The sequence below is a fragment of the Daucus carota genome, chromosome 8 (assembly GCF_001625215.2).
Source record: "Daucus carota subsp. sativus chromosome 8, DH1 v3.0, whole genome shotgun sequence".
Taxonomy (NCBI): domain Eukaryota; kingdom Viridiplantae; phylum Streptophyta; class Magnoliopsida; order Apiales; family Apiaceae; genus Daucus; species Daucus carota.
Window position 1 is genome coordinate 14,826,184 of NC_030388.2, and position 27,915 is coordinate 14,854,098.

The 27,915-nt window shown below is 32.7% G+C and overlaps 4 protein-coding genes and 1 long non-coding RNA gene across 5 annotated transcripts; 3 read left to right on the forward strand and 2 right to left on the reverse strand.

The window, feature by feature from the left end:
* Positions 1 to 752: 752 nt before the first annotated feature.
* LOC108199214 (tetrahydroberberine oxidase-like) lies at positions 753 to 2,567 on the forward strand. Its single transcript, XM_017366942.2, has one exon. The coding sequence runs from the start codon at positions 832 to 834 to the stop codon at positions 2,467 to 2,469; it is 1,638 nt and encodes a 545-aa protein (XP_017222431.1). The 5' UTR covers positions 753 to 831; the 3' UTR covers positions 2,470 to 2,567.
* Positions 2,568 to 12,887: 10,320 nt separating this feature from the next.
* On the forward strand, positions 12,888 to 14,678 carry LOC108198796 (tetrahydroberberine oxidase-like). The gene has a single exon (XM_064082531.1). It carries the CDS (start codon positions 12,938 to 12,940, stop codon positions 14,573 to 14,575), a length of 1,638 nt encoding a protein of 545 aa, XP_063938601.1. The 5' UTR covers positions 12,888 to 12,937; the 3' UTR covers positions 14,576 to 14,678.
* A 1,414-nt stretch (positions 14,679 to 16,092) lies between these two features.
* On the reverse strand, positions 16,093 to 18,305 carry LOC135148409 (uncharacterized). Its single transcript, XR_010286583.1, has 2 exons — positions 17,777 to 18,305; positions 16,093 to 16,442 (listed from the first exon to the last, which is right to left on the reverse strand). It is a non-coding gene; the product is annotated as an uncharacterized LOC135148409 (long non-coding RNA).
* Positions 18,306 to 21,209: 2,904 nt separating this feature from the next.
* Positions 21,210 to 22,855, forward strand: LOC108197771 (S-type anion channel SLAH1). Its single transcript, XM_017365468.2, has 2 exons — positions 21,210 to 22,195; positions 22,455 to 22,855. The coding sequence occupies exons 1-2, from the start codon at positions 21,362 to 21,364 to the stop codon at positions 22,689 to 22,691; spliced, it is 1,071 nt and encodes a 356-aa protein (XP_017220957.1). The 5' UTR covers positions 21,210 to 21,361; the 3' UTR covers positions 22,692 to 22,855.
* Positions 22,856 to 25,023: 2,168 nt separating this feature from the next.
* LOC108197770 (berberine bridge enzyme-like 8) lies at positions 25,024 to 26,905 on the reverse strand. The gene has a single exon (XM_017365467.2). It carries the CDS (start codon positions 26,846 to 26,848, stop codon positions 25,220 to 25,222), a length of 1,629 nt encoding a protein of 542 aa, XP_017220956.1. The 5' UTR covers positions 26,849 to 26,905; the 3' UTR covers positions 25,024 to 25,219.
* Positions 26,906 to 27,915: the final 1,010 nt, after the last annotated feature.

The window sequence follows — 27,915 nt, forward strand, 5'->3', positions numbered from 1 at the left end:
CAACTTATAAATGATAGATTATATCAAAATTTGGATAATCAAAGATATTATATAGGATCAAACTAAAAAATTATGATTTGTACTCCAATACTCCAATGATGTTTTTATGTACTCCATAGAACTTAACACTATATATATATTATATATATACATATATCTATCTATATTAATAAAAAAATAAAAAGTTTTCCCTCGGTCCATTTTTACATGTCCATTTTGAATTTAAAGATGTTAAATTGACAAATTTTGATTAAATATTACAAATTATGTGTTCATTATTATTAAAATTTAAAAATTACGTATTAAAATAAATTAGATACACTTTTTAGTGATATAATTTTTTTTATTTTTATCAATTATATGATATATGTAAATTTTAGTCGATGTATAATCAATTTGACTCGTGAAAAGTGTACATGTAAAATGGGACCGATTATGTATATTTTCTAAATATTTTGAAATATATAGAAAAGTTAAAATACATGCACTTGGATTTGTTGATAATAATCGGAGTAACAAATAATCTTTGTAATGTCAACCGATTCACAATTTAGCAATTTATACATTTACAATAATAACTTCTGACTTGAACAATTTCAATGTAATTAAGGATCCACAGTGTGTATATAGACCATTTCTGTATGAAGCCCGAGTCCCATTGACATTTTATTATTACTCCATATTATTGTAATAACAACTGAGCTGGTTGCTTCCCACACAATTCACAGGCTTCCCTATAAATACTTGCCATACTCACATCACATTCTCCACAAAAACATAAACATTATACAACCAAAACAAGTATTCTAAAGTAAGAAAGATTCAGAGAATATGAAGATCTCCGTTTGTTCAATGTTGTCAATCTTTTGTGTTCTCTCCCTTTTATCCTTTTCATCAGCAGCAAATCCCAAAAAGACTAATTCTGGTCAAGATTTTGTTCAGTGTCTTATTCGTTCAAGTTCAACTTCCATATCCAAAGTTATTTACACATCAGAAAACTCTACCTACACTTCTGTCTTGAAGTTCTCCATTAATAACCTCCGGTTCGACACTCCGAGTACTCCGAAACCTATTGTTATTGTCAAACCTGAGGCCGAATCGCAGATCCAGACTGTCATTTATTGCTGCAAGAAGCATGACATTCAGATGAGGATTCGAGGCGGGGGACATGACTACGAAGGCCAATCCTACGTAGCCCAAGTCCCGTTTGTTGTCGTCGATATGATTAATCTTCGGTCTATCGAAGTTGATCCTGTAAAAGCTACTGCATGGGTTCAAGCCGGTGCAACGCTTGGGGAACTCTATTACAGGATTGCTGAGAAGAGTAATACACTTGGATTTCCAGCTGGAATTTGGTCGACAGTGGGTGTGAGCGGACTCGTTAGCGGTGGGGGATATGGTACATTGAGACGCAAGTATGGCCTTGCTGCTGATAACGTGCTCGATGCACGCTTGATTGATGCCAACGGCAGAATTCTTGATAGAAAATCAATGGGAGAAGATCTGTTTTGGGCCATCAGAGGAGGCGGAGCTTCTAGTTTCGGTGTCATTCTTTCCTGGAAACTGCACCTAGTTTCCGTTCCAAAAATTGTCACCGTGTTCCAAACAGCCAGAACTCTAGAGCAGAATGCAACTGAAATTCTTCACCGGTGGCAAACTGTGGCCCCGAGGCTCCCCAAAGACGTTGAAATGCGAGTTGCAGTCAACCCAATTTGGACGAATCTGCCTAATGAGCCCCAGAAAACGGTTCAGGACGATGGTACTCCGAGTCTCAATGGTACGAAAACCGTGAGTGTGAATTTTATAGGACAGTTTCTTGGACGAAAAGAAAAGCTACTGTCGATGATGAACAAAAGGTTCCCCGAATTAGGCTTGGAGGCCGAATCGTGCTTTGAAGTCAGTTATATTCAATCGGTGCTCCTCTTCTCTCTGTTCCAGGCCACCGATTCTCCTCTCGGCTTGTTGAACAGAACTGCCTACAAAATTGCGTTTAAGGCCAAGTCCGACTACGTGAACAAGCCTATACCGAAAGAAGGCCTGGAAGGTTTGTGGAAAGTCCTTCTCGAACAAGAGCCGGGAAGAACGAATTTCCTCCTTACATCCTACGGGGGGAAGATGGCTGAAATATCAGAATCGGCAATTCCATTCCCTCACAGAGCAGGAACTCTGTACATGATGTACATGAGAGTCCGGACTGACGGAGACACGTCAGATTCAATCAAGTGGATCAGAGGCTTGTACAAGTACTTGACTCCTTACGTTACCAGCAATCCAAGAACTGCCTATCTAAATTACAATGATCTGGATCTGGGATTGAACAAGCCACACGGGAAAACCAGCTATAAGCAAGCTAGCATATGGGGTAAAAAGTACTTCAAGAATAATTTCGATAGGCTGGTGATAATCAAATCGATCGTGGATCCTGATAACTTCTTTAGGCATGAACAGAGTATTCCTCCTTTTGCTTAGTAGTCTTATTTTCGCAGTTGGTACAATCAAGTCCCCTGATGCAATTTTTTTGTTAAATTGTAACTGTAAATTTACTAATCACAAGGCCCTTCCGAATCTCAAGTGATCCTAATTCATCAACCAATTCCCATATTCCTATGAAGAATTTAAGTCTTAGAACAACATTAAAAACTACCTTATATAGACTACTTGGGGTGTTTAGGTATATTCCTATCCTCAACACAAATCAACACAAGTATTAATCCCAAGTTATAATGATATGGCCTTAATTCAAGTTTTCTCTCCCAAGTCAACAAGAATTACCAAATCAATTTCAAGGTTGATCATTCCTCGAAAAGCAATATACACAAATCATCATAAACAATTGATAAGAGCACCGAAACCAAGAATCGAAAAATAATCTTATATATAGACACAAGATCCATTATAAGCCTTGCAAGAGTTCTAGTTCAACATTACAAGAAAATAAACTAAACACACGAAGGAAGACCTTATATCAAATATACAATCAAGAAAAATGAATAGGAGGAGATGAAACTCTGAATTTGATCTTCAATCACTAGCTTTCTCCTTGAATTGCTTCTTTTCTTCTACTGTACTTTCTCCCATGTGTCTCCTTTCTTCCTCCCGTGTAACTGCTCTAGTGCAATGTTTTTTGTGTGTCTCTTGGCCCATGTAACTCCCAAGCCTATTACAAAATAAAACAATAACTGATCTATTTTTTTTATACTATATTTTGAATATAATAATAATACTACAAAGAAGTTTCCTAAATAGAATAGGAGACTAAAGTAGAAAATTCGGACTTTCTTCTTCTGTCCATATTCTGGGCTGATTGGAATGTCACTAAATTCTGAAACCTTACTTGAATTAAAGGTCTTCTCGCAAGCTTTCCAACGGCTATTTACGGGCTCAAAACGGACTTACAGAACTCCGGTTATGATCAAAACAATGAACACAACACAATTAATCCCAAAATCCGAATTTTGCTATAAATCACTTCAAATAATGCACGTTTTGCTCCATTCCTTCTATTATAAGAATTCTTTATTTTCTACAAGAAAACATGAAAATATACATTAAATAAAATCCAATTTCATGCAAAAATATGAGGAAAATATGTGTTATAAATATCACACATCAAACACCCCCACACTTAAACTTTTGCATGTCCTCGGGCAAAGAAAGAATGCAAATAAAAATTACTTCTAAACTTATTAACACCACTTTCGGAGGCGACACGATTGCATTGAGCATATGCAACAAGTCTTTAAACCCCTAAGTAGCCCTAGTGGGACGAGTTTTATCTCGTGAGGGACTATATATAATGAATGTACCCACAAAATCCATCTAGCTCATATAATAATAATATAGGTGACCATAAGAACACAAGGAATGCAACTACATGAATGCAACTAATAATGAAAATGCAATATATGGATCCCAATAGTAATAGTGTCTCCCAAATCAGTGATAATTATCAGAATGTGCAACAAGCTGCTTCGACACATCAAGCTCACCCCACAATATTACCACTTAGTGAACAAAAGTACAGAGTGTGCGTGTGTGAATTTATTAACATGCTCTCCTTTGAATCAAGAACAAAGAGATACGAACTTCAACATGACAAATCATGCAAGTTAATAGCTCCCAAGTTGAGTACTAGAATAGATCCTAAACACTTCGCTACTTAGAACTAGCTTTCATTCAAGTTGACTAGGAGTTTCTACCTGTTCTTTTTATTGCTATAATACTACCATAATCATTTTTTTTCACATGCTCTGTCTAAGATCAGAACGCTTCTCAGGGTAAGTGAGTTACGACCACCAAAAGACCTCACAAGCTCATTTTTCTCATTTTTTTTTAAGTCAAGTAATTCTCCAGTATTCAAGGGTAATGAGAAGTCACCAAGAAAATGCCTTTCTAGTACAATTGCACTTATTACCAGCACAAGTACATGGGTCGTCCCTCACCCGTTGATCTCAAAGGAGTACTTGATGCTTTATTAATCTTTTTTTCCTTTTTTTTCGGAACACATTTACACCACAAAGTCATCTCAAATTTAAGCATTTATGTACTAAGCTCAAAAGGGGATAGATAAGATTTCAATCATCAACAAGTGCCTACCCCTCAAGAAGTAAGTATATCAAAAGGGAATAGATATGATCTCCAGCGACAGTGACGTAGGAATATCAGAACTTGTTGTCAAAACAATGATTGAGATGGCAATGGCTCCCTGAATATGCTTTAGGTAGGAACGCCAATGTTCTGCTGTCATGCGAGCAGAAACTTGTTGTCTGCGGAGTTTCAGCCAAAATTGCTGTCAAGAACAAACTTGCTGTCGAGACTTTGCAACTGTCTGCCTTGTGTAGTACTGCTGTCAAACATCTTGACAGTAGCAGTCTTTTAATCTTGCTGTCATTTGTCTTCGCGCCTTGGGGCATGGACAATTTTGAATTGAACTTCTTCCCAGTATAATCATTACAATCTTGACAGAGATAAAATGACACTACAAAGACATAATCTGGCTGTGACAGTATGTTCTACTTAGATGAATCTAAGTACATAAAAACATTAAGTTGACTGCTGTCAATCACCCATAAATCCCAACATACATCTGTTGAACCAAATTTTATATTTAATACTAAATAGACCTAATTATTATTATTATAAATTTATAAAATCAAAAAAACTTTAAAATTATTTACAATCCAACCCTCAATATCACCTCTAAGAAAGGTTAAATACTATATATGAAAAGCCTTATGATTTCAATAAAATTTTAAATGTATTAAAAATTTAACTAATTATTTAAAATTGCACACACACCTGGTATATAAATTCGTGTACATACAAATACAAGTAATTATAAAATAGACCTAATATCTTTCAAAAAAAAAAATATAGAACTAATATCATTGAATTGTGTTTCACGAAATAATTAAATTTTCCCTAGTAAGGAGACTTGTGTTACATGAATTCTATGAATTCCGATCTTTGTAGAAATAATAATGGGTCTTTGTAGACTTTTGATTGAGTGTGCCATTATTTTGTTTGTCTTGAATCAGTCTTTTAGTTGACTTCAAAGCGGGAAACGATATTTGGACATTCAACTCTTTATGGTGATTATTTAGTTCGTTGTCACCGTGACCTGTATCGGAATTCTTGCTTGCAATGATAAAACCATGATCCATGATCCTTCTTGCAAATTGACCGCAAAACATGTATAAACACGTATATTTGAGTTTCTTTTTTCTTTGAGTCCTAGTCTTTTAATCGACATATAATTTTCCATGTGATATATTAAACTTTTATTATGATTCTGGTCTAATATATGTGCATCTGTGTATCAGTTATGAGGACCCTCTTTCTTTTTATTTTTTTAAAACTAAAATACGACTTTAGTCGGTAAAATAATACTACGGTATGGACGGGTGAAAAGAAAACGACGGCTGCGATAAGTGGTAATCAGATTTTTAGTTTCTCTTCAGAAATTTACTTGCAGCAACTATCACGCGGCACTTTTTCTATTTTCAAATGAAATTTAGTTACATTTTAGACAAAAAGAAGAAGACTATAAATTATGGGGCCGTTTGATAAACATAAAATAAGCGTTTTTTATTTAAAGTAGTAAAAGTGATGTAGAAGTCATAAGAAAATTAAGACTGATTAAAATGTCTGGTAAATAAGCAGCTAGCATTCTTAATTTCATTTAAATATTTCTTAACTTTTTACCTAACCGTATAAATAAATAAGTAATTCTAACTTAAAAACTAGACTTTTAAGTTTTCCCCAAACACCACCTATCTTATTTGCCGTGTAAAGTTCCATTAGGTATTTTTGCTTTTTTATGTAGAATGAGAGTTGATTATTGACAAAGTAATTATTTCAAATGACCAAAAAAAAGTCAGAGGACCGTGAAGAACAAGAATGTTGCATTGAATTAGGAAAAGCTATGCTAGTTGCGGCCATGTAATCTTCAATCTGAACACCCTTAAAATTTAAATTATAAATAGCGTTGTTACGAAAATCAAATTACAATAAAAATAATAAATTTACACAAATTAATATTGTATTTACTGAAATTATTTTTTCGCTAATATATATATAATAAAAATTAATATAACTTCAAATACAAAAGAAAATCTGAAGTGATTCTTAACTCTTAGAACAATATATATACGTAATTAATAATTTTGTATTAACTTCTATATCTATATATAGTTTGGTTTATCTTTCTGTGAGGGTCGATATTTGAGCCTGTATTTTAAAATTATAATATATTTTAATCAAGTTTTAAGCTATAATGAAAATTAATTTAAACATTTTTACTAAAGTAAATCTCCCAGACCTTTTTATTTATATGAAATATGGCGAGATAGAAAAATTATTTAACATAATTAACAAAAATACTTATTAAGATAAAAATATATTAACTCAAACACGTTTATTAATTTTTTTTAAAAGTTTGTTTTAATTAAAACACAACTAATATTCTAACATATACATATTCAGGGATAAGTACTAATTTTTGAATAATGTTCTACAAAGATCATTATTTTATTAACAATCTTGCAAATTTTATACATTTCGCAAATAAAATATTAAAAAACATATTATTTTACAAAAACATGTTTAGTATGCAGATAATATTTGTTGATTTTGCAGAACATACATGACTTGTTTAGCATAAATAATTTTTTAATATTTTCAATAAAATAATTATATTTATAGAATGTACTTCGCAAAACAATAAATTTTGTAACGTTTTAATATTTCTATATTTTGTAGTGATCTCCATAAAACTTTTCTATGTAACAGAAGTAAATTAATATTTACGCAATAAAATAACAAATATTATAAATAATTCTGAAAAATATAACTAAATTAATTATACAAGTTATATATTTTAAATTTTGAAGAAAAATATACGAAATAAATTCTTTAGTCATATAAAATGGAAAGTGTGATATTAGTGTTAAAGTGTTTTGAATATATTTCACTTATTTTAACTCTGATTTATATGATTTAAGTATTTTAGATATAATATTATCCAGATCAAAAAGTCAAAATTTTTTCTCAAAAGTAAATATATAAAATTATCGTCGATAGCTATCAAAGATACGACTATAACAATACGAAAAGCTAATACCTAGCTCCTTGAGTATGTCAGTGTCTTAAATTTTTTTAAATAACATATTCAAATGTATATATTAATGGCTTTATCGGAACCTATATATTTTACTGGGGAATGGAGGAATGTAATGATTTCAGAATCTTGATTTAGTATAAAATTGTAATTTTTAATTTTATATAATTTAATATATTAATGTTTAATTTATAGGATAATTTATTAGTTATGGAAACTTTTGGAAAATTTTAAAAAAATTAAATTTATGAAAAATTTCTCATACTAATTTGGTGAGGTCAGTTCTAGGCTTACTTTGAATCACCTGTTTATTACATACACTCTCCATCCCCCAACACCCACTTTAATATTATTATATAATTTTTTTAATTTGTTTTCTAAATAAAAATTAGATATTAAATTTTAATTTCGAAAAAAATTTAAAAAAATATAAAATTATACTACTTCATCCCAAATTAGATGAGCTAGTTGACTTTGGGCACGTAACTTAAGATGCATTGTATAGTTTCGAAATTTATTCTTTAAAATTTTTTTTTGTAAATGAAAATTTCATATTTAAATTTTTATTTAGAAAAATAAAATTTTAAAAATAAATAATATAGCTATGCGATCAATGTACTTTAAATGGCTCATCTAATTTGGGATTTAGGGAGTCTCAGCGTATACTCACGGGTGGGTACAGAGGGAGTACTCAGGTTCTGAGTTACTGCGGTGAAAAGGTTGACAGCTTTGAGTCTGGTGTTGAACAAGTCTTGGGGACGACATGCAGCTAGGCTCGCTTCTGCGATATTGCATGCAGTCAAGAGACTCAAGCCAAAGAGGCTTGCTTATTATACTAAATTAAAAATCATTCACACTTGAAATTATAAGAGCCAAAGAGGCTTGCTTATTATATTAAATTTAAAAATCATTCACACTTGTAAATACTAAACACACATTTGTACTCTTACTAGTTTGATAATATATTTCTCAGAGTAACAAGTACTTAATTTGTTGGTAGCAACTGAGAAAATGTTTTGTGTATATGCTGCTACGCATATCCGATATTTTTCACGCGACACAAAACGACACGGAGTGTTTGTGTTTGCATTTTGAGTACACGATACGAAAAATACACGAACACAAAGTACACGAGTGAAATCGGTTTTGTGTTTATCTTTTGGTACACGACACGACGTGGTACACGAAATAAATATAATATTATAATTAAATATTAATAATTAATTATAAATATGTATATTTATAATAAATATTTGTATATTTTTTTAAATAATGCACAGTTTATAATATTGTAAGTATAAATAATTTAAATATATATATTTCATATAATTTTGTAAATTTTTTGCCTAGAAATCTGATATTTTTATTATTTTATATATTAATTTATATTTATATTAAAATTCAATTTTACACGAAACACGACACAAAAACAGAGATACACGATACAAAAATACACAAACTCTAAACGAGTCAATTTTATATTTGATTTTTAAATACACCACACGAAAGTAGAAGAAAGTACACGATTCGATCGAACGAATAGTGAGGTCTACTGCTGTGCATTCCAGCGCAACCCACGTCACTTTTAGGGGTGAGCATTCGGTTCGGGTATCCATATACCGAATGGATATATCCGAAATATTTTGGTTCGGATATCGAACCGATAAAATATAATTCGGTATATGGAATGTTTTTAGATAATTTCGGAATTTCGGTTTTTTAAAACGGACTTTTGGATTTATCCGAATTAATCAAAAAATCCAAAATTTTGTAAAAAATATCTTTTATACTATTCTCATCTACTAATTTATATAGTTATGTTGTAACTTATCTTTTAGGTTTTTTTGAAACACGATAAATAATATCAAATTCCAAACATTATCTATGTGTATGTTTATCATTTGGTTGTCTCTAATAAGCTATGATTTATCAATTTATTTCTCTAAGATAAATTATGATTTGCACTTTGTTTTATTTAAATAAATGGTGCCTTATGTTCCTGTAGTTTGACTAGTTAATATGGTCTAGAATGAATATTATAATTTCAGTTTAAGAATTTCATTTTCTTTTTAATTTTGTTATACACATGTAGTTTGTGTTATATGCATAATTAAGGTTGTGTTATATGATACTTTTTGTTGTTTGGTTTTTTGGAAAGTTTGGAATCCGATCCGGATTAAGATTAATGGTTTGGTTTCCATCCGAAATTAATTCGGTTCGGTATTTGGAAATGAAATTTCACATTTTTGGAAATTTGGATATCCAAAATAATTCCGGTTCGGTAACCAAATTTCCGAATACTCACCCCTAGTCACTTTAGTAGAAATTTTTTAAATTATAAGTAGCCTAACAAACAAATAAGAAAATTGTTAAGATGGCTGCGATTTTTGAAAATACAAATTGTACGTTATATATTGTGTATAATACGGAAAAAGTCGTTCAAAAAATACTTATAATTAACAAATATTATATTACTAGGACATCTCAATCGATACCAAATCTTTAACTAAAAATCAAATTAGCTTTGTGATCATGAAATAATACTAACAAAAGGTTAATGAAAAATCCTATATATATAAAAAACTTCCATTATCTACTATATTGTATTTATCACAAATTAAAATTATATTAAGAGGAGTGTATTCGATTGGGATTTTAATGGATTGTTTTTGAATTGTATGCAATTTTGATTTTGTGCGGATTTTTGTTAAAATGTCGTAGAGTTGATAAATGTTGTAGAGTTAATATGGATTCTTTAAGATTTAAGTGCTTCAAAATCTCACGGATTTTGATGAGATTTCAAAAAACTTAATATACATTGTGAAATATCACAAAATCCATCATTTTATGAAATCCAAAAAAAATCCATCAGTATTTGAATATCATCAGATTTTATTGGATTTTAAACAATCCCAATTGAATACCATCAGATTTTAAAACATAATTTAAAATATTAATTGAATATCAATCGGTTTTGTAATATAATTTAAAATCTTAATTGAATACTTCTGGATTTTAATGGATTTTAAACCATCCGAATTGAATACCCTCGGATTTCATGAATACAACACAACCTTTTACAACACAATCTTTAAAATCATAATCCAACACTCCTTAAATTTATATTTAAATTAATAGAACCTACAAACACATCTTTTAAAATCATAATCCAGTACACCTATGTCAGTTTATATTTAAATTAATAGAATCAAGAAACACAGACCATTGCAACTTAACAAATCTTAACCAATATTCAATACTACCTCCATCCCAAATTAGATGAGCTAGTTGACTTTGAGCACGTAATTTAAGATGCATTGAATGTATAGTTTCGAAATTTATTCTTTAAAATTTTCTTTTGTAAATGAAAATTTCATATTTAAATTTTTATTTGGAAAAATAAATTTTCAAAAATAAGTAATATAGTTATGCGGTAAATGTACTTTAAAGTGCGTGTCCAAGTCAAACAGCTCATCTAATTTGAGATGGAGGGAATATATATTATTTAACTAACTTCTCCCTTTTTAGTTTCCAACTTAAATGGTTCTTAGACGAGTTCTTGTATTTTAATCTGCTTTAAAATATATACCACATATATAATTCGTTGATGTCATGCGAATTGGACGGAGATATGCATATACGTTTTAGTTACACCTCCTGTATTAAATTACATGTGTTTTTTTATTTGTAGAAATTAAAATTGATCAATTATTGATTAAATATTTAGTTATTATATTAAAAAAAATGATTTTTAAATATATATTTAACAAACTCTTCTGCTGGTTTATTTTTTTTAGAAAACTATTAAATGTTATATATAAATTTTAAAAAACATAATTTTTATACAGTCAAAAATGAAATGAACATATCTAATATCTAATATCTGCCACTAGAACATATAATTATTTAAAATTCAGTCTACCAAACACTTGGAGAATTCAAAATATTTATCTGCTATTTCTTGTACTGGATATGGAATTTAATAGTTATCTGAGAAAATTTTTGTATGCATGAAAGGACTTCTTTTGCAGGGTCAAAATCGTAGAAAAGATCCAACCTAGAAACACTTTTTGGGTGATATTTGTATGATTAAATTAATAAAGTCAGCATTTAAAGTCGTGGAGGTCCTTGAATTTATGACCTTGTATCCAGTTGTGTTTTAAAATATCAGCAAATTGTTAATTTTCAGGAAGGATATCGACCTTTTCAAAGCATCGTGATTAATTGTGAAATTCAGGTATATTACAACTTGAGAGTTTTGAAAGGTGTATTTTGTATAGATTTTATGCTGAATTTTTTAATGTATGATAAATTTATTAGAAAATTATATTTGGCTTGAATAAATTTTCTGAATATTGAAATAGATAAAAAAATTAAAATACATGCACTTGGATTTGTTGATAAATTATCGGAGTGCTCCTCCGTTTTTTTACAGGTTCATTTTGGCTTTTGTTCCGACTAAACTTTAACTGAAATATATATATATATATATATATATATATATATATATTATAAATGAAGAAAATAATAAAAATTATGTCATTAATTATTATATTTTGTCTATTTTAATATGCAACTTTCGTATTTTAAAATAATAAATAATAATATTTTATAATACTTAGCAAAAAATTATTCAAATTAACTTCTCGAAACCCGATATATACCTGTAAAAGGAAGGGAGTAACAAATAATCTTTGTAGTTTTGGAACTACACGTTTACCACTCATAAAATTTGATAATGTCAACCGATTCACACAATTTAGCATTTATACATTTACAATAATAACTTCTGACTTGAACAATGTCAATGTAATTAAGGATCCACAGTGCAAACAATGTCAATGTAATTAAGGATCCACAGTGCAGTATACACAGGCATGTTAAAATAAAATAAGTGCTTATTGCTGAAAATAAAAAAGTGAAGTAGAAGTTAGAAGCAAGTTAAGATTTATAATTGATAAAAATATTTGAAAAATAAATAGAAGCCGTGAGACAAAAGCTAGCATTCAAGCTAGCATTCGTAACATTTTTTAAATATTTTTTACTTTTTACACAAACAGTATAAATAAGTGTTTCTAATTTATAATTCTAGAAGCGCCCGTGCCAAACACCACATAGACCATTTCTGTATGTAGCCCGAGTCCCATTGACTTTCTATTATTACTCCATATTATTGTAATAACAACTGAGCTGGTTGCTTCCCACACAATTCACAGGCTTCCCTATAAATACTTGCCATACTCACATCACATTCTCCACAAAAACATAAACATTATACAACCAAAACAAGTATTCTAAAGCAAGAAAGATTCAGAGAATATGAAGATCTCAGTTTGTTCAATGTTGTCAATCTTTTGTGTTCTCTCCCTTTTATCCTTTTCATCAGCAGCAAATCCTAAAAAGACTAATTCTGGTCAAGATTTTGTTCAGTGTCTTATTCGTTCCAGTTCAACTTCCATATCCAAAGTTATTTACACATCAGAAAACTCTACCTACACTTCTGTCTTGAAGTTCTCCATTAATAACCTCCGGTTCGACACTCCGAGTACTCCGAAACCTATTGTTATTGTCAAACCTGAGGCCGAATCGCAGATACAGACTGTCATTTATTGTTGCAAGAAGCATGACATTCAAATGAGGATTCGAGGCGGGGGACATGACTACGAAGGCCAATCCTACGTAGCCCAAGTCCCGTTCGTGGTAGTCGATATGATTAATCTTCGTGCTATCGATGTTGATCCGGTGAAAGCTACTGCATGGGTTCAAGCCGGTGCAACGCTTGGGGAACTCTATTACAGGATTGCTGAGAAGAGTAATACACTTGGATTTCCAGCTGGAATTTGGTCGACAGTGGGTGTTAGCGGACTCGTTAGTGGAGGGGGATATGGCACATTGAGACGAAAGTATGGCCTTGCTGCTGATAACGTGCTCGATGCACGCTTGATTGATGCCAACGGGAGAATTCTTGATAGAAAATCAATGGGAGAAGATTTGTTTTGGGCCATCAGAGGAGGCGGCGCTTCTAGTTTCGGTGTCATTCTTTCCTGGAAACTGCACCTAGTTTCTGTTCCAAAAATTGTCACCGTGTTCCAAACAGCCAGAACTTTAGAGCAGAATGCAACTGAAATTCTTCACCGCTGGCAAACTGTAGCCCCGAGGCTCCCCAAAGACGTTGAAATGCGAGTTGCAGTCAATCCAATTTGGACGAATCTGCCTAATGAGCCCCAGAAAACGGTTCAGGACGATGGTACTCCGAGTCTCAATGGTACGAAAACCGTGAGTGTGAATTTTATAGGACAGTTTCTTGGACGAAAAGAAAAGCTACTGTCGATGATGAACAAAAGGTTCCCCGAATTAGGCTTGGAGGCCGAATCGTGCTTTGAAGTCAGTTACATTCAATCGGTTCTCCTCTTCTCTCTTTTCCAGGCTACCGATTCTCCTCTCGGCTTGTTAAACAGAACTGCCTACAAAATTGCATTTAAGGCCAAGTCCGACTACGTGAACAAGCCTATACCGAAAGAAGGCCTCGAGGGGTTGTGGAAAGTCCTTCTCGAACAAGAGCCGGGAAGAACGAATTTCCTCCTTACATCCTATGGCGGAAAGATGGCTGAAATATCAGAATCGGCAATTCCATTCCCTCACAGAGCAGGAACTCTGTACATGATGTACATGAGAGTCCGGACTGACGGAGACACGTCAGATTCAATCAAGTGGATCAGAGGCTTGTACAAGTACTTGACTCCTTACGTTACCAGCAATCCACGAACTGCGTATCTAAATTACAATGATCTGGATTTGGGATTGAACAAGCCACACGGGAAAACCAGCTACAAGCAAGCAAGCATATGGGGTAAAAAGTACTTCAAGAATAATTTCGATAGGCTGGTGATAATCAAATCCATCGTGGATCCTGATAATTTCTTTAGGCATGAACAAAGTATTCCTCCTTTTGCTTAATTAGCAGTCTTATATTCTCAGTTGGTCAATAATCAAGTCCCCTGATGCAATTTTTTTGTTAAATTGTAACTGTAAATTTCATTATTATGTATCTTTTCAATAACGATTGTATGGTATGAGATATATGAACACGTTCTTGATCAAATGGCTCTAAATCATACTTCATCTGTTCCAAAATATTTGCTTTTCTACAGAAATGCTTTATTTTGTCGTATGAAATTTTCAAATCTTGTTATTGTAATTTTGCACTTGCTACTTTGTTTTTCCTCCAAACTTCTCATTATATCCCAAGTATATATTATCTCTAATATTATATTGTAAGTTTTACCGAGTCTATTACATTTCAGTTTCGTGAACCAAACACTAATCTATATATAATAACACTACTTCCTGCAAAGACAGCGTACTTTCATACCAAAATAACACACAGCCCTTTGTAAATTTGTTATTTGATCATTTCAAACATCCTTAATAAACACAAACTGCAAACTTTTGGATTCCTGACCATTCCATCTCCTTGATAAACTCAGATATCAAAATTGTGATTGGTAAAGATGTCTGTGGCGGGTCAATAAAAATTACGCGAGGGAAGTCAAACAACTTATATAATGGACGAGAGGGAAGTTGTTAGTTTATGCTCATGACACACTATAAAATCCATTTTAAAAAGGGTGCATAAATAATTTTTTCTAAAAATTAGACGCAAAATAAATCTTTAAACAACACATGCATAGTATTTTTTTATGAAAGTAATCCTTCCATCTCATACCACGACTTTCTCAACGTAATTAATTTGCAAAACTTTGAAAAAAAACATCTCAAAAAATTCCAAAACTAATCATATGACACATGCACTACAACAAAAACAGCATCAGACAACGGTTTTTTCCCGTTGTCTGATACCCAAAAAAACCGTGGTCTATTGCGATGCCGTCTGATACGCGCCTCAGACAACGGTACGAACCGTTGTGTGAGATAATGAAAGACATCGGTTTATGTTTAGCTGCGTGTTGTGCTATGTCCACAAACAACAACGGAATCATTTTACAAGATGTTGTTATAAACATTTCACAACAACAGTCATATTTTAGATTTGTGTTGTTGTTAGGAGTTTCTACAACTGTTTATGGTTTTACTCACTTGTTAGTAAGAGTATCAGACAAGAATTTTTGCGTGACAACGGCTCGTGTTTTACTAGCTTGTACAACGGTCTTAGAGAAGAGGCCACTTGTGTAAGGCTCCATATAACAATAGTCTGTATATTAGAACAATTGTGTAAAAGCTAATCTACAATGGTTTTTATTTTCAGATGCTCGAGTAATATTGCTTCAGACAATGGTTTATTACTACTATTTACTTATTTGTATATGTCATAGACAACGATTTTATTTTTTAAATTGTGTTGTTTGTAAGTCTTGGGACAACTGTTTTCTTTTCCTTTTGTATTTAGTTACATCCGACAATGATTTTACCTAACATGATTAAACTATACTGGAGAATATAATTAACAAACCATAAATTAGTAACAAAAGTTTTCATTACCAACTATAGTAACAACATACAACCACATACAAAAATTTAAATCTTGTAATGTTTCACACAACTGACAAGAGCATGTACATAGTACATAGAAGCCAACAAAAAGCGCCTCGCAAGATGAGCAACTTATTGGAGTTTGACCTCCATCATTGTTTCCAGAAAAATAATAACTCCTAGCGTTAGAGTCTTGGAGCTGTTTAAGGACAGACACGTAAGAATCAGCCATAGATTTCCCATATTTCTCTCTCGCAATCTGAGTTACACGGATGAGACCTTCCTAGTCCCCTATGAACTTGCTGCTCAAACAGGACCAAAGTCAAATTCATCTCTGCAAAGCAGTAATAATTCATATTAATCGATTTATTAGGGAAAAAAATATAACAAAGAACTTTTCACCAGTAGGGCTTTGCAATATAAGTCGATTTATTAGGAACAAGTTCTTGCGGCTTAACTAGAAGATTATATTGTTCCTTGAACAGAACAAACCCAAGCTGCAACAAAAATAACAACTCGAAATACTATTTATTCACCTCATAGAGTTGTACAAGGGTCATTTATTATGAAACAATTCAATTCATCTAACAAACCTGATCTATTGTAATGAAGCTAAACAATCTGTTAAACTTAAGATCAAATCTTACAGGAAACCTTCTACAGCGGACAAACATCCACTATACATTATAAGATTATTAATAAATTTATCTTGAATCATCTTAGTAACAGGCTTTGATCGCCTACAACACTCTGCAGAAAGTCACAAACCATGTTTCTGTAGGTCTTAACATGGCAGTCAAAAAGGATTTGTTCCTAAAGGCTCTAATGTATGGTCTACTTCCTTTAGGATTTAACTTCAAATGTTAACATTTATGCGCTCAATCTTAAAAAAAAGCAAATCTGCAAAGCATTTAAGATAGAACAATATGTAAAAAGATTACTAGGCATCAGCAGCAATTACTGACATTATTTTCCGTGATCTTGCAATATTATATAACTAGCACGAAAGTACTTTAATCAGATAGAATCAGAGAAGTGGCATTTTCATCTTGTATCCTCTAATAGTGGCTCCGTTTAATGTGGGGGAAACATCACATGCAATGTTCTGGCTATAGATGCTACTATATATGAACAAGTATCAAGAGTGATAGAAAGAGCTTTCTTATTCTACACAGGTCTCGTACTGTAAAAGAAATTATTTGTATGAACAAAAAACTGACTAATTCTTTTCTTTGCTTTATTATTCAAGCTTCATTATATTGTAGACATATAGATTATAAAGAAAATGGCATCTTCAAAGCAAGTTAAAGTGACTCTGCATTAGTAACTATGCAAAACAGAAAGCATCTTCCAACAATCATAATATGAAGTTTGTATAATAGCCAAAAAGAAATCAAGCAGGAAGGAAAGTGAACAATAGTCAAACAAGACAACAGTACAATTTGGACCAAATGTCCTACAGATACAATTCACTTTACAATGTCCAGTATTAAGAACAATAACATAGTCTGGAAAAACGGGTTGAAGGATATTTCATAAAAACAATGAATCAACTACAGATCGGACTATATATACCAAAAAAATGTTGAATAAATAAACAACTATCCAAAATAACCAAACTCTAAAATCAATCAAACATTAACACAGAAAATAGTAAATTACAAATACCTTGAAATAGTTAAAATCATCGGGAAGCTTGGGAATAACCGAGGGCTTCATCGATCTTATCGCACTTAATTAACACCACAACTTTGCATCATAACGCATCTTCATCACCAGGAGCTACAGATAACACTATCCAGACACCAGGAAAAATCTCAAAATCACATATAATAAAGAAAAAACACAGATATAATTAATATGAAAAACGACCTTGATCTGAGAGCTTGACGATTTGTTCGCACTCGGCGGCAGCAGCGACGGCCGATTTGGGCTTTTCTTTTGATTTGGGAGGCATACAAATATAAATTGAGAAGAGAAGAGAGAGCTGGATAGAGAAGAGACATAGAGAGAGAGAGAGAGATTATGAGAAGAGAATAGAGCTAGATGGCCAGAGAGAGAAGAGAAGAGAAAAGAGAAACCGAAGAGCGAGAAGCATAAAGGGGGAAAAGCCTTGGACCTGCTAACTAGAGATGAAGAAGAAGAAAGATACAAAGAGGGGGAAACGAAAATTTGAGCGGATGTTGAAGGGGGGAAACCAAAAATTATGTGGGGCGAATGAAATGCTCAGCTCCAAAGTTTGAGATAAAAAAATTGTATTATGAATAATTAAAATATTATATTTTAATATATTGTGTCGTGAATTATGAAAAAAAAAATGAACTTTCCAAATATTTATATATAGTTAATTATCAAAATATCATAAAAATAGAATTCTAAGTATATAATAGTTTAGTGATATCAAAAATAAATATTTTATAATTATCATATACGATCTTTTAACAAAAAAATATTAGAATTATTGTGTCTAGTAAACAAAATAATTGATCCTAGTAATTGTTGATGTAGATATATAAGAAAATTAGAAAAATAATCTTTTAATTTTTTTAATATTAATCATGTAACAATATTACTCCGTCTGGCGTGACCCGTGCCCTATATTCCTTTATCGGAGTAATTGTTGATGTGGAAATAAAATATATTTTGGTTCTCTTTGTATTAAAAAATATATTTATATTATGCATATATATATGTAAATATCTATTGTTCATTTGTACTATGAAGATAATTTTTTAGTTCGGACGTGAGTATTAGTATGTATTTTATGTTTACAATTTATAAAGTACTTAATAGAATCTTTGTTATGTATACGATTAACTCTATATTTATTTATAAATTATTTTTTTTGATGATCTAACCGTACGGATGTCTAGAACTAACAATATTAGTCATGTATAAAAATACAAAATTTTTTATGTTTATAATTTTGTATGTTTTTTTAACAATACTAGTTAAACGTAAAATTTGTCTTATTGCAAAAAGGTATTTTTTGTCCTGTAGCGTCTAACAGACAACGGTTTTTATACGCACTTATGTTGTATCATTGAAAATGACACAACTGTTACGGAAGTTATACCGTTGTAAGATAATCCATTGTCTAAATTAGACTCAAACAACGTTTTAGGGATAATCCGTTGTATAAAAGTAGTGTAGACAACGGTTTATGGGAAGGAAATTGTTGTATAATAAATTTTCATTTTTATGAGTTAAAAATTCGCATTTCCTCGATCAATTCTTGTTTTTGTACTCTTTGTATTAAAAAATATATTTATAATATGCATATATGCAAATATGTATTGTTCATTTGTAATACCAAGATAATTTTATACTTCGGACGTAAGTATTAGTATGTGTTTTATGTTTACAATTTATAAAGTACTAGATGGAATCTTTGTTATGTATAAGATGATCTCTATATTAATTTTTAAATATTTTCTTCGATGATCTAACCGTACGGATGTCGAGAACTAACAATATTTGTCATGTATAAAAAAAATCAAAAATTTTTATGCTTATTTTGTATGGTTTTTTAACATTATTAGTTAATCGTAAATTTTGTCTCATTGTAAAAAGGTATTTTTTGTCCTGTAGTGTCTAACACACAACGGTTTTTATAAGCATCTAAGTTGTATCATTGAAAATGACACAACGATTTATGGGAAGAAAACCGTTGTGTAATAAACTTTCATTTTTATGAGTTCAAAATTCGCATTTTCTTGACCAATACTTGATCTAATGCAAGAGCCTATGACTACTAAGAAAATGAATATATTTTTAAAACTTTGGTTAGGAATTTTGAATGTTTGCATTCTTTTATGCACATTTATTTTCTTTAAAGTCATTCAGTCAGACAACGTTTTACTAGCTAAAGACTTGTCTATAAGGCCATGATACGATGCTAACAAAAACACTTGTATGTTAGCTTCCCAGTCACACAACACTATATGGAACCCTTGTTTGACCTTTTCGTAAACAACACAACAAATAAAACACTTGTCTCATTACAACAACGGTTTTTCGGAATATTGTCTGAAGTTTCTTCACACATCGGCTCTAAAAACAGTTGTCCAACGTGCATCATTACACAATACCACAGTTAAGATACCGTTGTCTGATTAAATTTATTAGACAACAGTTTTTTAACCGTTGTAGGTCGTAGGTGTTAGACAATAGTTTTTCGAGGACGAAAATAAAGTGTTGTGTCTTTGTTTCGGCCAACACTTTTTCCAGCGTCCGTTGTCTGACTAGTGTTGTCTGATGCCAGTTTTGTTGTAGTGATGTACCGTCCCTAGCTGTTAGCTGCAAAGATAAAATCAAGACATGTTGTTCACAAAATGCACATCATGAGGTGCCTCCCCGGTCTTTAAGTGTTGAAAATGTAAAATTCATCGGTCCATTCCTTGACATCATTTTTTATTTCTTGACAAAGAATAATTCTAACTTGTCATACTTTTTAGTCTTTACCGAAGATGTTTTAACGTAGTTTCCGTTGGCATCATTTGAAATAACGCGTGTATTTTAGCATCAGGACGCCCTTATACTTTTTCAACTTAATTATCAATTCTCTCCGAGATATATTAACGTACCGGATCATTCAGAAGACTGTTAATTTATTAGTATAATATTATATTTGCCGAGATGAAATTTGTAGATAAGAGTTGATCAGGAGACATGATTGGTAACCACAATTAACTGTTTAGCTCCACTAAGACGTACGTGCAATTTAAACGGGTCTTTCAGAGATCATATCAACTTTGAATCTCTTGAAAGCCAATTTGTAAAGATATAACAAAGAAAGCCACAAAAAGAGGTGTTGGTATTGATTTAGAGCCTAAGATGTTTTTTAAACTAAAAAAATGACATGAGTTAAATCGCAATTTGGTCACTCAACTTACTAATTTTTATTGGGTTATTGGTCAATTGCAAGTTTCTGATCAGTTGAGTGACCAAAACGTCTTTTAACCCGAAATGACAATGTATGAGAACATTTGGGTGCCAATATGCGAAAATTTGTTCATTTTTTGTGGTGAGTGCACGCGGATAAAAGTGGACATCTAATATATATGGTGGCTTTCACAGTATCTGATGAACACATGACAATTGATCTTTGCAAGTCTGCCTCTTCATACACATGCACTAACATTTGTTAGCTATTGCATAAGTAGTATATAAACACTACTAATGGTAAGGGTAATCATTTATATTTTCAATTGAGATTGCATATTTTCAGAAAAATTACACACTTCATATTGAATGGCAGAAATATGGCCTGATCAATCCTTTATGGTTAATGCTAATGCCGTTACTGATGTAGACAAGAAAAATCCAGACAAAAATGTGAAAGCCAGCTTCGTTTTTTCCAAACTTCATGCAGGTTATTTCAGGATAAGTTTATCTCTTGGTAGCCAAGCTCTATTATGGAAAGCACTAAATGAGCACAACCACTCCTCACACTACTATAATCTCCTATCCACTACTTTTCTACTACTTTGGTATCTCTCATTTCTTGTGTCAATTGTTCTGTCAATTCTTTACCTAATGAAGTGCATTTTCTACTTTCGCACCGTGAAAGATGAGTTCCTGCATTTTGTTGGGGTTAACTATATGTTCACTCCCTGGACTTCATGGCTTCTATTGCTTCAATCTTCTCGGGTCCTCGCCCCCCATCATTTCATGTATAAAGGGCTTTGGTTGTTCTTCGTGGTACCACTTCTGGTTCTTGATGTGAAATTATATGGGCAATGGTTTACGACAGAGAAGAGATTTTTATCCCTAGTGGCTAATCCGACAAGCCAAATGTCGGTAATAGGGAACATGGCGGCTGCATGGGCTGCTGCGAAAATGGAGTGGAGAGAAAGTGCTATATGTATGTTTACCTTAGCAATCACACACTATTTGGTCATTTTTGTTACTCTTTATCAGCGTTTGTCAGGTGGGAATCAGCTCCCAGCGAGACTCCGGCCCGTATATTTCTTGTTTGTAGCTGCACCTAGCATGGCAAGCTTGGCTTGGAGCTCTATTCTAGGGAGCTTCGATACACCCTGCAAAATGCTGTTTTTCCTGTCTTTGTTCCTCTTCATATCATTAGTAAGCTTCTTGAAAACTTGCCCCATTATGTTCTATCCATGTGCGGATCTAGAAAAAGGCATGAGGAGCAGGTGTCCCCTAATTTTTTCTTTTACATTTTTTCACCATTCAAAATTTTGCAAAATTATAGATGGCCCCTCAAAAAATTAAAAATATATAGGTGTTTTCCAAAAATTTGCTTGGTGCCTCCCAAAGTTTGAATCCTAGATCCGCCCCTGGTTCTATCCATGCACGTACTAAATTGTGGAAAATGAAACAGGCATGTAGGCCAGCTTTATTCAAGAAAGCCATGAAAAAGTTCGACCTGGTATGGTGGGCGTACTCGTTTCCTTCAACAATCCTAGCCATGGCCTCTGTGGAATACGCACAAGAAGCGAAGAGTGCGGTAGCATCTGGGCTAATGCTGGTCCTCACCATCATCTCAGTCGCCATTTTCCTGTCCTTGATGCTTTCCACGGCACTAAACATTAACATACTTGGACGACCCACTTATTAGATTGATAATTAGGGTCAATATGACTCCCTTAACACTGCCTGCCATATAATACATGGCCTAATTACTATCATGTCACCAACAAGTTATTATATCGTCTGGGGCACATATATACAATATTAATGTGAACCCTTATTAGTAATAAATAAATGCTTTTTCATTTTTTAGTCGTGGAATTTGTGCTGCTTTGAATTTAGGCTTAATGACCTTTTAGCCTTTGAAGTTTGAATGGAAGTTCCGGAATCGAAGTTTAAAAACGTACATTTCGACCCTCAAAGTATCTCACGTGTTCGATCCATACTTAAACCGGAAAACATGTCATTGAGTATATATAACACTTTGAGATCACATCTTGGATTCAATAGACTAAACGGGTTTCCCGGCGTGTGCTTAGCTTGTTTAGTTTTTTTATCAGTTTCAATGTTATTAATAATAATGACAAGCACAAAAATTCACATCTAAATTCAATATTATTGTTAGTCTGTGTTCATGAACACATGTTAAAAAGGCACTAAATTAAAAGATAAGTATATTTCTATTTAAAGTTAAGATATTCTTATTTACCGGAGACATCTTGCTCTCGTTATTACTATGCTTATGCCATTGTTTTCTATCAAAGAATGAATTTTTTAAATATCAAGTATAGAAGTTAATGTCACAATAATAGAGTTTCGAGATGTGTTTAAGACTTGGTTGAAATTGATCCCTAATTAGCATGTGTTTAAGACTTGGTTGAGATTGGTATGTAATCATCTGAACTTCTGAAACTAATATTCAAAACGCATTTTAAGATGAACATAAATTTTTTTCTTGTTTGAAAATTTAATCACTAATATTTTATTTAGAAGAAAAAACTAAAACTAATTTATAAACTACGTATAATATAGCCGAGCGTTAAAACGTGTTGGTTAGAGATAGACAGCGACTGAGCACCTAAGCTTAGAGTAATGAATCGGATTATTGACTGACAAAGCATGGGTACTCATTAAGAAAGGAGGAATACTCTATTCATGGGAAAGTTTACAGACTTACAAGGCCCCTAACCGATTATATCCTATTAACCTTTTTAGAACCAGGAGTGTGACCCATTAGCCGAGTCTAATATCAAAATCCAGCTTCTTTTCGTGCTTACGTAATCAGACCAGACAAGACAACAACTTCTTAGTTATAACATTAAAACATAGTCGCTTTTTGTAAAAGCGAAATCATAGCCGCAATTCTATTCAATTCCATGCCTCCGCTGCTCCTTTTCACTCCGTATTTTCATGTGCAATTCATATTTTAAAATATAATTTTCATTTCTTAATCTCTTCAATTTTTACTTGTTTTGCATCTTGGACTTCTAATATTTTTAGTAATTTACATAATGTTTTACACAAGTTATAAAAAATTTAATAACCGATTAAAACGGTATGACGTGTGTTTGGTTTTGATGAGAACCTATTAGTTACTGCAGGACTTTCATTTACGGTTAACAAATTTTATGCTTCTGATTTTGATGAGCAAGAGTTGTACCACTTACGGCTACAACTTGAGTTTTACAAAGTTGTTATTATTAGGGATGAGAAATTTTAGAATTTATCGACTTTCACTTAATTATGTGTACATCTAGTTGAAACAATTGTAAGGTGAAACATTTTAGTATGATCTATCAGTTGATCTGTCTTGTTTTTTGACTCCCCCCATTTCTACAACTATCACAGAGCGGACATTTTGAGTTATCAAACTAATTAAGATCATTTCCTCGAAATAAAATGAAAGATGATTATTTGAGAGAAACTATGATTCTTAACATTGAAAAAGAATATGGTGAAGAGATTGATCCTGAGGGAGTAATTGACCAATTCTATCCACAAAAAAGTCAACATGTTCAGCTTAAATAATGTGAGTATATATATTTTTTAAAATTTAAAACCAGAAATTGATTACATTTGTTTCAGGCAACTTTATACTATATTTTTTGTATGAGTTTTTCGTCAGGAGTGTGGTCACTTTTCTATCTTGACTAGACATTGTTTAGTTTTATTTAGTGCTTCTGCTTAGGAGCTTTTTCGCAAGGTCTCTCTGTTATTTTTAGAACTCCTTAGTTTTAATTTTCTATTTATATTATTATACTATTTTGTAAAACGTTTATTTTATACATAAATATTGAGTTGTGAATATTTTACGGTCTATTTCACCTAGCCCATCAAATTCCATTCCGCACCTGCAGGCTAGAGCACAAGTACTAATCTTAGGAGGAATACTCTGTTCATGCCTAAATAAGTCGGCAAACTTAAACGCACGGAGTAGTAACAACATATATTCAGCCACGATTCGATACATTACACATTAATACACATACATGCCAGTACTATATATATAACAGAGTTTACACTAAACAGTCGGAGGAGATCGATACCCGAACATTTCAAATTTCCAAAATCGATTCTTAAAAAATAAAATAATGGTTTTTCATATTAAAAGAATTAAATACAATTACATCCTATGAAACTAAGAGCTACCGACAAAGACAAAGAATGACTACGAAATTAAGAGAATGGAGGAATACTCTGTTCATGCCTGAAGAAATTATCAGGATCAACAACTGACTTGATTATAACCAGCCGATCAAAGTTATTCTTGAAGTATTTCTTGCCCCATTTACTTGCCTGCTTGTAGCTGGTAGTGCCTTGAAGATTGTTCACTCCCAAGTCTAGATCATTGTAATTTACGTATGCAGCTCTGGGAGAGCTGGTAACGTAAGGAGTCAAGTACTTGTACAAGCCTCTGATCCACTTCATGGAATCGGATGTGTCTCCATCAGTCCGCACTCTCATGTACATCATGTACAGGGTTCCTGCTCTGTGAGGGAATGGAATTGCAGATTCTGATATTTCGGCCATCTTTCCACCATACGATGTGAAGAGAAAATTCGTTCTTCCAGGCTCTTGCTGGAGAAGGATTTTCCACAACCCCTCAAGCCCTTCCCTTGATATGGGCTTGTCCACGAAGTCTGATTTGGCTTTAAAAGGAATTTTATAGGCTGTTCGGTTCAACAGACCAGCAGGAGAATCATCGGCTGAGAAAAGAGAAAACAAGAGTATGGATTGAATATAGGTAACTTCAGTGCATGCTTCTGCCACCAATCCTAACTCGGGGAACCTTTTGTTCATCATTGAAAGTAGTCTTTCTTTTGGTCCAAGAAACTGTCCTATAAAATTCACGCTCACGGTTTTACTATCTTCCAAACTTCCAGAACCATCGTCCTGTACAGTTTTCTGCGGTTCATTAGGCAAATTCTTCCAGACTGGGTTGGCTGCAACTCGCATTTCAACATCTTTGGGAAGCCTCGGGGCTACGGTTTGCCAACGGTGAAGCACTTCAGTTGCATTCTGCTCTAAAGTTCTTTCAACTTGGAAGACGGTGACAATTTTTGGAACAGAAACCAGCTTCAGTTTCCAGGAAAGAATGACACCGAAACTAGAAGCGCCACCTCCTCTGATGGCCCAAAACAAATCTTCTCCCATTGATTTTCTATCAAGAATTCTGCCGTTGGCATCAATCAAGCGTGCATCGAGCACGTTATCAGCAGCGAGGCCATACTTGCGTCTCAATGTACCATATCCCCCACCACTGACGAGTCCGCTTACACCTACTGTGGACCATATTCCGGCAGGAAATCCAAGGGTATCGCTCTTCTGACCAATATGATAATACAGCTCTCCAAGCGTTGCACCAGCTCCAACCCATGCCGTTGCCTTTACAGGGTCAACACTGATAGAACGGAGATTAATCATATCAAGTAACACAAACGGGACTTGGGCTACATACGAGAGACCTTCGTAGTCATGTCCTCCGCCTCGAATCCTCATTTGAATGTCATGTTTCTTGCAACAGTAAATGACAGTTTGAATTTGCGACTCGTCCACAGGTTTGACAATAACAATAGGTTTAGGAGTCGTCGGAGTATCAAAGCGGAGGTTGTTGATGGAGAACTTCAAGACAGAGGTGTAAGTAGAGTTTTGTGAGGTGTAAATAACTTTGGATATGGAGGTTGAACTCGATCGGATAAGACATTGAACAAAGTCTTGGCCAGAAGTATAATTGGGATCAGCTGCAGATGAAATGGTCAAAAATAAAAGAAGGATTGTAAATATCGAACAAACTTGAATCTTCATTTCTGTAATCTTGGTTACTTTTCTTTCTTCCTTATCTAAAGTTTGAGTTTGTGTGCATTAGATGGTGTAGTATGAGAGGTATTTATAGTGAATGGCAAGTGGTTCCTTTACAACCAAAAAAGTAAGCGTGTCTCAGGCTTATTAATATAGAAATGGTCCATTTATGGTTGAGTTGATATCATTACATATACAAAGTCCAAGTCAGAATTCTAAATAATAGTAGTAGATCAGTTTAATCTTTCAACAGCTTGACGTCTTATTTTAGATTCATAAATGCTATCGGTTGTAATGCAGGTGTAATGAGCGCATCTCCGAAATTTTATTTAATATCACTTTTTTTCTATCAAGATATAAATATTATTTAATTAATAATAAGATAATATATATTATTATATCAAGTCGTTTTTAAATATTTATATTTATTTATTGTTTTTAAAACATATTGTCAATTATATTTAAAAACAATCATGATATTATAATTTAAGATAATATATATTATCTTATCAAGTCGACGTCAATGTTGTTAAAAACGGCCGTTTAGCCCTTTAACAGGTCGTCTAATCGGTGTAAGGTTGCATAACTATGTTATTTACGTTAACAGGTCCATTAAAGGTAGATATCTGAAATCGGGTCAAACACTACAAAAAACACAGACCAAAGCAGGTTACGTGGCATAAAGTGAAATTGGTGTCTTTTCTCGCAGCACAGACTCAAAACTTGAAATGGGTAAAAACATCGTGCATCAGAGAGAAAGCGAGCAGAGAGCAAAACCTTAACATCTACTATACAAGATCAAGAATCAAGATCCAATAGTTGAATAGAGGTACTTGTTAACACCTAAACCAAATCTTTCATTACCTTTTTTTTTTCAAATTTTATGATATCTTGTTGAGTTGTGTATCATATTCATATCAAAACCTTGAGATTGTGATGATCCTTTCGGTGATGATTTTATTAACTTTGTTCTTTTGATAGTACTCGCAAGTTATTTGGGTGTAGCTGTATTTACTCACTCGAGTGGGAGCCCTTTCAATTTAATTGGTAGTAGGATGTGGGTTTTTCAAATT